The sequence below is a fragment of the Mercenaria mercenaria genome, chromosome 6, assembly GCF_021730395.1.
Source record: "Mercenaria mercenaria strain notata chromosome 6, MADL_Memer_1, whole genome shotgun sequence".
In the NCBI taxonomy this organism is placed as follows: Eukaryota; Metazoa; Mollusca; class Bivalvia; order Venerida; family Veneridae; genus Mercenaria; species Mercenaria mercenaria.
Window position 1 is genome coordinate 24,345,255 of NC_069366.1, and position 13,152 is coordinate 24,358,406.

At 34.9% G+C, this 13,152-nt stretch overlaps 1 protein-coding gene across 2 annotated transcripts in view; it reads right to left on the reverse strand.

The window, feature by feature from the left end:
• The window catches only part of LOC123549390 (phosphoenolpyruvate carboxykinase [GTP]-like), a 51,823-nt gene extending 38,872 nt beyond the window's left edge, over positions 1-12,951 (reverse strand). The window contains exons 1-2 of one of the 2 annotated variants that reach the window (XM_053545429.1): positions 12,832-12,951; positions 1,743-1,914 (exon numbers count right to left, since the gene is read on the reverse strand). In XM_053545429.1, the coding sequence (XP_053401404.1) occupies positions 1,743-1,904 (162 nt within the window). In that variant the 5' untranslated portion in view covers positions 1,905-1,914; positions 12,832-12,951. Of the gene's footprint in view, positions 1-1,742; positions 1,915-12,353; positions 12,507-12,831 lie in introns of those variants that run through there. The other variant, XM_053545430.1, reaches the window with a different exon arrangement.
• Between the last annotated feature and the right edge of the window lie 201 nt (positions 12,952-13,152).

A 13,152-nucleotide genomic window follows, 5' to 3' on the forward strand; every position in this document is an offset into this window, starting at 1 on the left:
ATAAGCTGACCCTGTATAGCAAGAAACATAACTCCATCTTGCTTTTTGCAAGATTTATGGCCCCTTTTGTACTTAGAAAATATCAGATTTCTTGGTTAAGTTTTATGTTTAGGTCAACTTTTCTCCTAAACTATCAAAGCTATTGCTTTGAAACTTGGAATACTTGTTCACCATCATAAGCAGACCCCGTACGTCAAGAATCATAAACTCCATCTTGCTTTTTGCAAGATTTATTGCCCCTTTTGGACTTAGAAAATCAGTTTTCTTGGTTAAGTTTTATGTTTAGGTCAGCTTTTATCCTAAACTATCAAAGCTATTGCTTTAAAACTTGCAACACTTGTTTACCATCATAAGTTGACCCTGTATAGCAAGCAACATAACTCCATCCTGCTTTTTGCAATAATTATTGCCCCTTTTGGACTTAGAAAATCATTTTCTTGGTTGAGTATTATGTTTAAGTCAACTTTTCTCATAAACTATTAAAGCTATTGCTTTAAAACTTGCAACAGTTTTTCACCATCATAAGTGGACACTGTACATCAAGAAACATAACTCTATCCTGCTTTTTGCAAGAATGATGGCCCTTTTTAGACTTAGAAAATCATGGGTAGGACAATATTTCTATTACACAAAAAAAATCAGATGAGCGTCAGCACCCGCAAGGCGGTGCTCTTGTTTTAGTTCTAGTGGCCCTTAAAAAGGGTCAAGTGCCCCCATTTGAACAAAATTGGGAGAGGACCTTATAATAATGCCACAAACCAACTTTGATGAAGATCCTTCTAGCAGTTCATGAGAAGAAGTTGCTTAAAGATATTTCTAATTTTGGTACTAGTGGCCCCTAAAAGGGGCCAAATGCCCCCATCTGAACAAATTTGTGACCTGACCTTATAATGATGCTAAAGACCAAGTTTGATTAGGATCCATCAAGCGTTTCATGAGAAGTTTTTTTTAAAGGTTTTTCTATTTTCAGCTCTGGCTGCCCCTGTAAGGGGCCAAGGTGAACCATTTGAACAAATTTGACAGAGGGCCATGCCAGGATGCTACTGACCAAGGTTGGTGTAATTCTGACCAGTAGTTTCAGAGGAGAAGATGTTTAAGTGAAAATGTAGACACCGGACCAACCACCTATAAACTAATAGCTCACCTTGAACCTTCGGTTCAGGTGAGCTAAAAACAAAGTTTCGTGACAATCCATCATGCAGTTTAAAATCATACAGCGGTTTTCCTTTCTTTTTTTTTTTTTAGCTCTGGTGGCCCCTTAAATTTAGTTGAACCAATTGAACAAATCTGAGAGGACCTTACATGGATGCTACAAACCATGTCTGATGATGATCCATCAAGCGGTTCATGAGAAGAATTTTCATTTTCAGCTCTGGCGTCCCTTGAAACCATTCCAGCGGAACCATTTGAACTAACTTAAAGAGAAGGATGCTACTGAACCAAGTTTGGTTATGACTCTTTCATGAGAAGCAGCAGTCCTTAAAAGGTTTTTCTATTTTGGGCTCTGGTAGCCCCTAAAATCAGTTAAGCAGAACCATTTGAACAAACTCGAGAGAAGACCTTACAAAGATGCTATGACCAAGCCTGGAGATAATCTATCAATTGATGCTTCATGAAAAGTCATTTAATGGTGAAAAGCTAACACCAGATGGTGGACAGCAGATCTTTAGTTCAGGTGATCTATAAAGAAAACTTGAAGTAAATCTTCAATTTTTAGGACTATGATATAAACTATTACTTACCCATTTGGCAACAAACTTCTGCACCTTTTTTGGCAGCTTACTGAAGTCACCTTTGCCTATAGGAACTTGTCCCAAGTGTTGCACAACAATGTGATGAACCTCATAGAAATTATCATCATCATCTATCTCTTGTTGAGGTTGTTTTTGTTGTACCTTTGCCATGCTGAATTATCTGAAAAAAGGAATAATCTGTTAGAGTATTATCAGCTGGATTTGTTAATGTTACTTTTAATTTTATAAATATAGCCAAATAATAGTCACAAATGGCAGAAATTTGCTTGAGTATGTAATAGAGATCTGACAAAACCTTTCAGGCTCCTGTCCAGCAGCAGGTGAAATTAAAACATTTTAAAACTAAAAGATGCTTTAGTAGGGAAGCGCATGTCTCCCCAAACGCATATAGTCTATTAGTCATGTAGAAGTCAATATGGGACAGGAGCGCAAGTCAGATAGACACTGACGGTTGGCTGCAATAAGGACATCTACTTGGTATGTCCAATCATCCCACTTAGTTTCAACATTCAGGGCCTAGTGGTTCTCAAGTTACGAATCTGAAATGGTTTTCCATGTTCAGGCCCCAGTGACCTTGACCTTCGATCAAGTGACCCCCAAAATCAGAAGGGGTCATCTACTCTGATGTCCAATCATCCTATTAAGTTTCAACATTCTGGGTCAAGCTGTTCTGAAGTTAATGATCAGAAAGAGTTTTTTACTCTTTCTATGTTCAGCCCCCTGTGACCTTGACCTTTGATGGAGTGACCCAAAAAAAACAATAGAGGTCATCTACTCCTTAAGTCCTATCACCCTATGAAGTTTGAGAGTTCTAGGTCAAATGGTTCTCAAGTTATTGACTGGAAATTGATTTCAATTTTCTGTCTGCTACAACCTTGACCTTTAATAGAGCCACCCCAAAATCAATAGGGTTCATTTACTCTGCAGGTCCAATCATCCTATAAAGTTTCAACATTCTGGGTCAAGTGGTTCTCAAGTTACTGACCGGAAATGGTTTTCCATGTTCATGCCCCTGTGACCTTTATAGATTATAGAGTAACCACAAAATCAACTGGGGTCATCTACTACATGTATGTGTCATAGTCCAAACTGGAATCTAGGCAGATCCGGAATCTGCCTAGACCAAACTAAAATTCTAGTTTTGGTCTAGGCCAAACTAGAATTCCAGTTTGGTCTAGACCGATTCCGAACTGCCTAGACCAAACTAGAATTCTAGTTTGGCTAGACCGATTCCGGATCTGCCTAGGACAAACTGGAATATTTGTTATGAAGTTAAAAAAAATTATTTGTAATAGATGAAAATCGATATTCTGGTTTATATTTTTTGCATTAAAGCATTGAAGAATACATGTAAGGAAAAAACTCTATTTACAAGGGATATTTAATTGTATTTTAAAAACATGTCCCAAAATAATATAATGAAACCAAATATTTGCCCCTTAAAAACTGTTATTAATTCCTTTTGAAGATTATCTTATTTAACAGTAACAATTATAAAGGTAGGCCTTTCATCTTCAAGTTTGCACAACTGAAGAATCAATTTTTACAGGAACAAAAGATAAAAGCAAATAATATCATCATGTTAAAGTGTAATTAAAAATACTAATTCATTCCTTTTATTACAATTAACTACTGGCACAGGTGTTGCATTGATAATCTAGTTGAAAGTGTGAATGTTAAAGACATTCAGTTCAGTGAACTTTTGGATTTTAATTATTTATCTTCAAGAAGATTCCAGTTTGGCCTAGGCAGATTCGGAATTGGTCTAGCCAAACTAGAATTCTAGTTTGGTCTAGGCAGATCTGGAATCAGTCTAAACCAAACTGGAATTCTAGTTTGGTCTAGGCCAAATTGGAATCTAGGCAGATCCAGAATCTGCCTAGATTCCAGTTTGGACTACGACATATGCATGCCCAATCATTCTATGAAGTTTCAACATTCTGGGTCAAGTGGTTCTCATGTTATTGATCGGCAATGGTTTTCCATGTTCAGGCCCCTGTGACCTTGACCTTTAATAGAGTGACCTTAAAATCGAAAGTGGTCATCTACACTGCATGACTAATCATCCCATGAAGTTTCAACATTCTGGGTCAAGTGGTTCTCAAGTTACTGACTGGAAATTGATTTCTATTTTCTGCCTGCTGCAACCTTGACCTTTAATTGAGTGACCCCAAAATCAATAGGGTTCATCTACTCTGCATATCCAATAATGCTATGAAGTTTCAACATTCTGGGTAAAGTGATTCTCAAGTTACTGACTGCAAATGTTTTTCCATGTTCAGGCCCCTGTGACCTTGACCTTTAACAGTGACCCCAAAATCAATAGGGGTCATCTAATCCGCATGTCCAATCATTCTTTGAAGTTTTAAACATTCTGGATAAAGTGGTTCTCAAGTTATTGATAGGAAATGGTTAGATATACATACAGGGAAAAGTGACCACGCCCTCTAGCGGCCATGTTTTTTGACGAATCAGTATAATTTGAACAATCTTGATAAGGGTCACACAAGGACCATTTGCAGGTTTTTTTCTAGCTTGTACAAGGCTTCAGGTGTGTTTGTATACATACAGAGTTAGGTTGCCTATATTATATACAGGACACACACACTTTTGAACCTAGGGCAATTTGAACAATTATGGTAGACATTACAAATCTGATATCACACGCCAAATATCAAGGCTCTAGCTATTATTGATTGAGAAGAAAAGTGACCACACCCCTGGCAGCCATGTTTTTTAACGAACCGGAAAAATTTGAACAATCTTGGTAGAGGGTCAGTACTAACTGAGTAAAATTATTTTAAAATCGGGCCAACAGTTTCACACAATTTTGTTTTTTTTAAGTTTCCACTACATACATATAGGTAAAAGTGACCACGCTCTCTGGCGGCCATGTTTTTTGATGAATCAAAATAATTTGAACAATTTTGGTACAGGGTCACACAAGGACCATTATATAAAATAGTTTTAAAATTGGGCCAGCAGATTCAGTGATTCACACATGAAGATTTTTGAAGTTTCAACTATATACATATAATGAGAAGTGACCACCCCTTCTGGCAACCATATTTTTTGACAAAACCAAAATAATTTGATCAATCTTGGTTGAGGGTCACACAAGGACTTTGTGTAAAATTATTCTAAAATCGGACAAGCAGTGTCATACAAGAAGATTTTTAAAGTTTCCATTATATACATATAGAGAAAAGTGACCACGCCCTCTGGTGGCCATGTTTTTTGACAAATCGGTATGATTTGAACAATCTTGATAAGGGTCACGAAAGGACCATCTGCAGGTTTTTTTCTAGCTAATTTGGGAACATAGCCTATACCCCCAAAATTGGGAATTCTGACGCATAGATGTTCCAAATTGGGAAATATTTAGTCCCATAGGATATAGTTAGGATGCAGGGATCACTTTTGGCCGCGATTTTGCGATATTCTCGCATTATTTTGGTGAAAATCGCATAAATTTTGCTCAAATGCGCTTAAAAATCGCATCCGCCTGGCCGTAGATCTTTGCCGAAATTGCAACTTTTCACTGCAATGCGGTCTTGCCGTTACTTAATTTTCGTATGACGTTCAATTAGGCGCTTGAATTTCGCTTTTATCTCCATAGAGCGTCCGATGATTATGACTACCAGACAAAAATTATCTGTTTTCGCGATGTTTCAAAATACCACTGAAACAGAAATTTAAGCATCTGGAAGGCCAAACTTTCTGCCTCCATTCGGGCGGATGAATAGCGATGAGAATAACAAAATGGTGGAGAAACCCCCGGTGAAGTGACGTCCCTTCATAAAAACCGTTGAACGCCTGAATTTCCAAACGAAATGGTTGAGGGTAGGGTTATAAACAAGTTTGACTTTAAAATTGTTGTGAAAGATTAAAACATAACTGAACTTCAACTTTGACAAAGCAGCTTTGAAGTAAAATCATTAGGGGAAAAATGCATGTGGACCCAAGACTTGGTTACAACTTTCATCAACCTATTCAGCAATTCCTGGCACTGAATTTTAGAGTTGTTAAGGTGTCTCTGAAAGGAACTGTTTTGTTTATTTACAAGATAATTGTTCTTACAAATAAACAGATGTTTGCTTTTCAGTGTAATAAAAGCTGTCCGCTGATGTAAAATCCCATTATAAAAAGAAAAAATCCCATTCATTTTGTCAAAAATCTCATTGATTCAAGGCAAATGGGAATTAATCTCATAATAGTATCTGCCAAAGTGATCCCTGAGGATGTGTTTAAGGACCTATTCCTACACTTGTTTTACATTGTACAACCTCTTTAACAATAATATACTTCCATTACAAAATTGTCTATAATTTGGTCAATAGTCGTGCAATTTGATGAATTTTTTTTCATGATGTAGATTGGGCATTTTGCACTCATTTTTGGAAAATGCATACTTTTTGGCATTGGGAATATAGCCAAATAACGGCTTTAAAAACGGCAGATTTTTAAAGTTTCCTCTAAATATACATAAAAGTGACCATGCCCACCGGCGGTCAAGTTTTTTGAAGAATCGGTATAGTTTGAACAATCTTGGTAGAGGTAGCATAAGGACCGCTTGTGTAAAATCAAAATCCGACCACCGGTTTAGGAATAGATGTTGTTTGAAGTTTTTTCTATTTTTAGCTGTGGCAGCCCCTATGTGCAACCAAGCAGAACTGTTTGAACACCTTTGGTAGAGGACCACCCAAGGAACATCATGGCCAAGTTTCATCCAACTCCATTCAATGGTTTTGGAGAAGATGTCGTTTTAACACAAATGCTGACCACGTACAACTTGACGGATGGACACAGCGTGATCACAATACCTCACCATGAGCAGTTTGTGCTCAGGTGAGCTAAAAAATAAAAAACAAAATGAGTTGAAATCAACCATCTGAAATCAAGACTATTCAAGAGGGATGAAACCACCAAAATGGGGATGAGCTGACATGTGGCAAGTTTACTTGGCGAAGAGAGTACATAAAAGGGAAATTAGGCAACATTTCTTATTGGAAAGAACTAGGTAAAACATAAATACTAATGAAACAAGAGCTGTCCGTAAGACAGCCAAGCTCGACTATTCGAAATATTGTCACAGAAGCAGGAAATAATTACCCAAAATGTTAAATATCGAAAGAGTTTTAAGTTCGAAAGGGGATATAATTTGACCAAAATGCGTATCTAAGTTATGGGACTTGATGCTATCAACTAGTTTTATAACCCCGAAGAAACATGTTAAGTTTCAATTCAATATCTGCATTAGTTTTGGAGATAGAAACTTGCATGTAAACTTTAACCAGAATATTCTAAGTCCAAAAGGGGGCATAATTTGCTCAAAATACATGTTAAGAGTTATGGAACTTGACCCAGTGAGGCTAATAATTGACCTAGAAAAAGAATAAATAAGTTTCAAAGCTATCTGCCTTTTGGTAATAGCTGTATGTACTTGCATGCAAAACTTTAACCAGGATTTTCTAAGTCCAAAAGGGGGCATAATTTGCCCAAAATACATGTCAGAGTTATGGGACTTGATTCTATCAACTAGTTTTATAACCCCGAAGACACATGTGAAGTTTCAATTTAATATCTGCATTAGTTTTGGAGATAGTAACTTGCATGTAAAACTTTAACCAGGATTTTCTAAGTCTAAAAAGCAGGGGTGTGGAAATCCCAATATTTTTCACTTGTCCACGGACAAATGGGACTTAAAAATCTACTTGTCCTCAGTCAAAACTTACTTGCCCGGATTTTCAAAATTTTAGCATGCAAATAATTCTTTATTTTGGACAATAATCTACAAATAGCAACAAAAGCGAACATAACAAAGTGTAATACTGTAGCTGTTTCAAAAAATAAGCTTTTGACACTTTAGCTTGTGTTCGTCCGCGAGGCCGTCGAACATTCAATAATACCTAAAGACTGCTCATCATGCCATGTGAACCCATGTGAGAAAGCATGGCACTCTCTGACTGTTAGAAAAACAAACATGAAACTTCCTGACTCGTACTAGTGAGCTCTTTGTGCTTTGACTATTTACTTCAATTTTTGTTGGCAGACGAAGTTGTAACAGTTGAACAAATTTGTCCAAAACATTGTTATAATTGTTTACGTTTCCGGTTTCTATTCGACAAGTTACCGTGTGCAAAAATCACGCGAGATCATGATAGGGAACCAATCAGAACGCAGAGAAAGAGCTGCTAAACTTAGACACAGTATGGTTTTCCCAAAACTGGAGAAATCGAGAGGCCCTTGGCGGGCGAAACATCCGTTTCGTACATCAAATTCTTTTATAAACTCCATAAACTTGAAGTACTGTTCAGCGTTCCTATATTATTCTTTCCTTTTTTCATTTCAAACCAGAAAATTTGTGCTTGTCCGCGGACAAACGGAATGCGAAAACTCACTTGTCCGCAGTCAAAAAGTCCCGAGTCGGACAAGTCGGACATAGGAATTCCACACCCCTGAAAAGGGGCATAATTTTGCCAAAATACATGTCAGAGTTACGGGACTTGACCCAGTGAAGCTGGTAATTGATCTAGAAAAAGAAAAAATAAGTTTCAAATCTATATGCCTTTTAGTAATAGCTGTATGTACTTGCATGCAAAACTTCAACCAGAATTTTCTAAGTCCAAAAGGGGGCATAATTTGGCTAAAATGAAGGTCAGAGTTATGGGACTTGGTGCTATCAACTAGTTTTATAACCCCAAAGTAATTGACCTAGAAAAAGAATAAATAAGTTTCAAAGCTATATGCCTTTAAATGATAGCTGTATGTACTTGCATGCAAAAACTTAACCAAGGTGTGACGCCGACGCCAGGGTGAGTAGAATAGCTAGACTATTCTTTGAATAGTCGAGCTAAAAAGTATCATAATCAGACAACAAACAAAAAAGATATAGCTATTTATTACAATCAAGCATCAAGGTCATTTAAGGTTAACTTCAAGTGTTTCATTTTACAAAGATCATTTTCTAGTCAAAATAATAGGATGTTTAAAGAAAGCATTACAACTTTCTGAAAGCTGCTGTAGAGGATGTAGAGGGAACGTAACTATAAAACATCAAATCATGTAATATTAATCAGCTGTTTGATGCTATTTTCGTGGTACTAAGGGAATAAGCAATATTTTAAAAAGGAAAGAAAAACAGGATTATGTTACTATCACAGGGAATAAACAAATAATAATTCAAATAAAGGAAAGAAAAACAGACCTAGGGTTATGTTACTATCATTTCTTTTTAACTTAATTACTCAACCTTTTCTTTGCAAATATTATATCAAACAGAAAATTATCTTTCTAGTCCTAGCAAGCCTTGTTTACTTTAAAATCAATCATGTTTCTGGTACATGTAACCTTTATTTTTGCCAAGAGAGTTATTCTATTTTCACAATACAGCATCTTACTTAATATTTCGCAGGTCCCAGAAAAGTCACAAATTAGCTATATCTAAATCTAGCTATATATACAGGGGCGGCAAATTCAATTGTCTGTATTGCCCAGGTTGTCCCTAAGCATGTACGGACAAGTGAAATTTGACCAGAATTTACTATATAACTATTATACGGACAAGTAAAATATATCAAATGACAAAAACGGACAAGCAAATCAAAATCAGATTTTGCCGCCCCTGATATAACTAGCTATATCATCAATAACAATAATGAAAGTTATGTGAAAATCAAAATGGTCATAATTGCTCCCCAATGATTTATAGGATGAAAGACAATAATACAAATCCTAGATCTTTGCAGTCACATTTTCAATAAACGCAACAGTACTTTGCAATAAATAATCAAAGTATGTTTCACTAGTGAGAACCATCATTGCATAAGACAAATTTTGTAGGAATTGACTTATCGCAGAAATTGGCAAAATGTATTAAAACTGAAACTGCATAGATCTCCATTCTTTGTGATTGTCTTTTGTCTAAGAATCCATTTGGATGAAATAATAACCATTTTATATTTGATACTGACATATATTGAACAACTGTTATTGGTTTTATAGCTATTTTAGCTATATATTGCTAGATATGGGTGGTTTTCAAAATAATGAAGCAAAAGTGTGACATAGGGGTTGAAAATTCAAACTTATTTCTTAGGGTGGTCACCTATTTTTTATGATAGCAAATACTTCAAATTTGAAGGAAATAACTCTCAGAAAGTGTTGAGACATGCCAATAAGAAAATATTTCAGCCTTTAATTTGAAAGTTCAGTGATTTTCCCATAAGATGGGTGATAAATGTTGCAGTGTTTTATGACAAGGAAATATGTATAACAGTAATTTTTTCAACATAAATGATAAGTAATGGGTGTATGTGTATGGTTTGAAACTTATTTAATCATATGTTTGTGGACATTGGTTTTTAAAATCACCCTTTCTGCACAAATCTGACATGAAAATAAAACTTTACCTAGAAAAGTTGTTGCTGAATGCAAAATAACTAACATATAATTATAAAACCTATTTTTTTCTCTCACTTTGCATGTTTATAAACCACATGCCAAATTTCAAGAATGTCCAGTAATTCTAATTTCTAGAATTGTCAGCTCAAAATTGAGTTATTTTACAGATGCACAGGGGACACATACTGAAGATCAGTGTAATATTCATCCATTATTAGTTTTCTATTCATAAAAAGACTAATGGTAATCAACTTTAGACAAATACTATTAAAAAATAGTTTATTCCACATAATAACTACAAAATTGAAAAATTTCACTACAAAAACATGAAAATTCAACAGAATGTAATGCTTTAAATGAAAAAATAAGTGACTTTATACATAACTAACACATTGAAATCATTTAGTTTACATGCAATGCTTATTCATAGTAGAAAAATGACAAAATGCCATGCATGATAAAATGGAATAGTAAAATTCATACATACTTTATAATGTTACTAAAAAGGGTGCACAGGGGACAAATTGTATCAAAATATTTATTCATAGAATATGTTCATGGTAAGTAAAATTCTTTTAACTACACAATATTTACTAGTGAACATTACATATTTAGGTAAACTTAAGAGCTTAAGAAGCAATAAAATTGATGTTTCCACTTTTAAACTTGAAAATTGGCAACTTCAGAAGAAAATGCAAACAATGAATTTTAAATTGTCCAGGGTTTCTTATATAATGCTAAATTATAAAGTAATGCCTAAATTTTGCATTCACACTGCTAAGAATATAGAACTGCCACCACAAATTACTGTAATGCTATGATAATTGATATATGTCAAAAAAGGGTGCACAGGGGACATCACTTTTGGCTCTGTGAATGTTTAACAGTCAGTAATATGTGAAGTTGAACGCTGCTTTTGTATCTGTTGTTACTCCCTTTCAAGGAAAATAAAGTAAAATCCCATTTTATTTAAAGAATAAAAGAAATCTGACTCTTAACAACTGAAAAGGTGCACAGGGGACATTTTTAGGTGTATAGACATCCATCAAGTTTCTGAGAAAGTTGATTTATTAAAAAAAAATCATACTGTGTCTTCACAGCTGAAAGGATAAAGATCTTAGAAAAACATTAAGACTTTAGAAAAGTAATAGGGTTATGAAATTGTAGTGTTCAACATTTAAATTTAGTATTTTTTTCACTATTTTTTGTGAAGGGGGTTCCATCACAAGATGTGAAATATTGGTAACAATAAGATGTAGGTAATGAAAAGAAGTATTTTATTTAAATGTGCAGAGTTTAAGTTACACAAAAAAGCCAAAGCTGTAACAATAAAGCATGGTTTTAAAAAGTAAGCCACAGTTGAAAACTATACTTCATTTAAAATGTCACACTTTTTTGGGTGCACAGGGGACAAAATTAGCTATATAATTTAAAATAACTTTAAAACTGTTTGAGTCATTAAGCTGAAATTGCACACATTTATTGACTACATTGAGTTGGATATAATTTGTCCCAATATACATTCTAAAACTAAACTGAATTAAAGTAAGGTGAGAGAAAAGAAAAAGCTTCATTATTTTGAAAACCACCCATATAACTATATTGCTAAGTGACTTTTCTGGGACCTGTTTAGCACTTGTCTTGAAAGTCAGGGGCGGCGAAATCTGATTTTGACTTGCTTGTCTGTTTCTGTCAATTGCTATTTTGTACTTGTCCGTATGATAGTAAATTCTGGTCAAATTTCTCTTGTCCGTACAAGCTTTGGGACAACCTGGGTAATACGGACAATTGAATCTGCTGCCCCTTTAAGTGTAGAATTTATTCCACCTTCATATTTTTCATTCAAATCTGTTTACAGTAGGTTTTCTCAGAAAAATCAAACATAGCCAGACAGGATGTAACGCAAATAGCAGCATGTATGTAATGCAAATAGCAGCATGTAGTATAGATAATTATTTTCTTCAGTTTTGATGATATTGTACACCCTTATCTGACTGTACTATAACTTAAAAGATAATTCTAAATAAATGTAATATACAGTTAATCACAATGTTTAATAGACTGATACCACTAAGTGTCGTATCTTCAAGGATGCAACAAACTAATAAGCATATTCTGATTAATTTAGTTGTGTAAAAACTCTATTTGTCAATGCTACCATCAAGCTGAAATAATAAAATATAAAATAAGATCTACCTTTACAAAAAAAATCCAACAAAGTCCTCCTGAAACAGACGCAAGACAAACTAAGTCTGTCCTTCGATTAACTTTAGCCAAGGCCGTGTCCTTGAACTTGGGATGTTTATTTTGAAAGCGACCTCTAAAAAAAGATGAAGAACGTTGGGAATGACTTTAGGATTGGCACTGAATCAAACCGGACAAACATCTGTATGTTCTGCACGTAATAAAAAAGGACATAAATCCGGATAGTCTCTTGCTGTTTTCTCGAAATTTGATCTTCGTTCTAATTTCGAGACAGCGTAGCGTTCTAAAATTACGGAAGCAACAGCTAGAGAATCGACTTTTTCTGTGACTTGTTTTCTTTTTATTCGCATTGTCACATTGTAAGAATATGTGAATCGGATCCATCGAACAGATTTCTTCCATTTTAATGCCAACACTTAATTTTATCTATGTCATAAATAGACAAACAATGAAAAATAAAATGACGTACCAGTTTCCCTTTCTTCCTGACAGCCTCTCAAACGGAAGTACTGCACATGCGCAGTTGTACCGCTATAGGTTACAACACACTAAATCTTTATTAGGTTGGAGGTCAGTAATTCATATCCTTTTTTGTATTATATAAAAAACGACAACTTCAGGTCGTCTTTATGTATCTTTATAGAACATCACTTTTTCCTACAACTATTTCTAATGAAAGTTCTATGATAAATTAATGAAAAACTTAAAAGAAAATAGGCGGTTGAAAAGTTCCTAGTGAAATGCCGGTGACTTATGATCTGCTACTCTAATCAAAGCGCTGATAGCATAG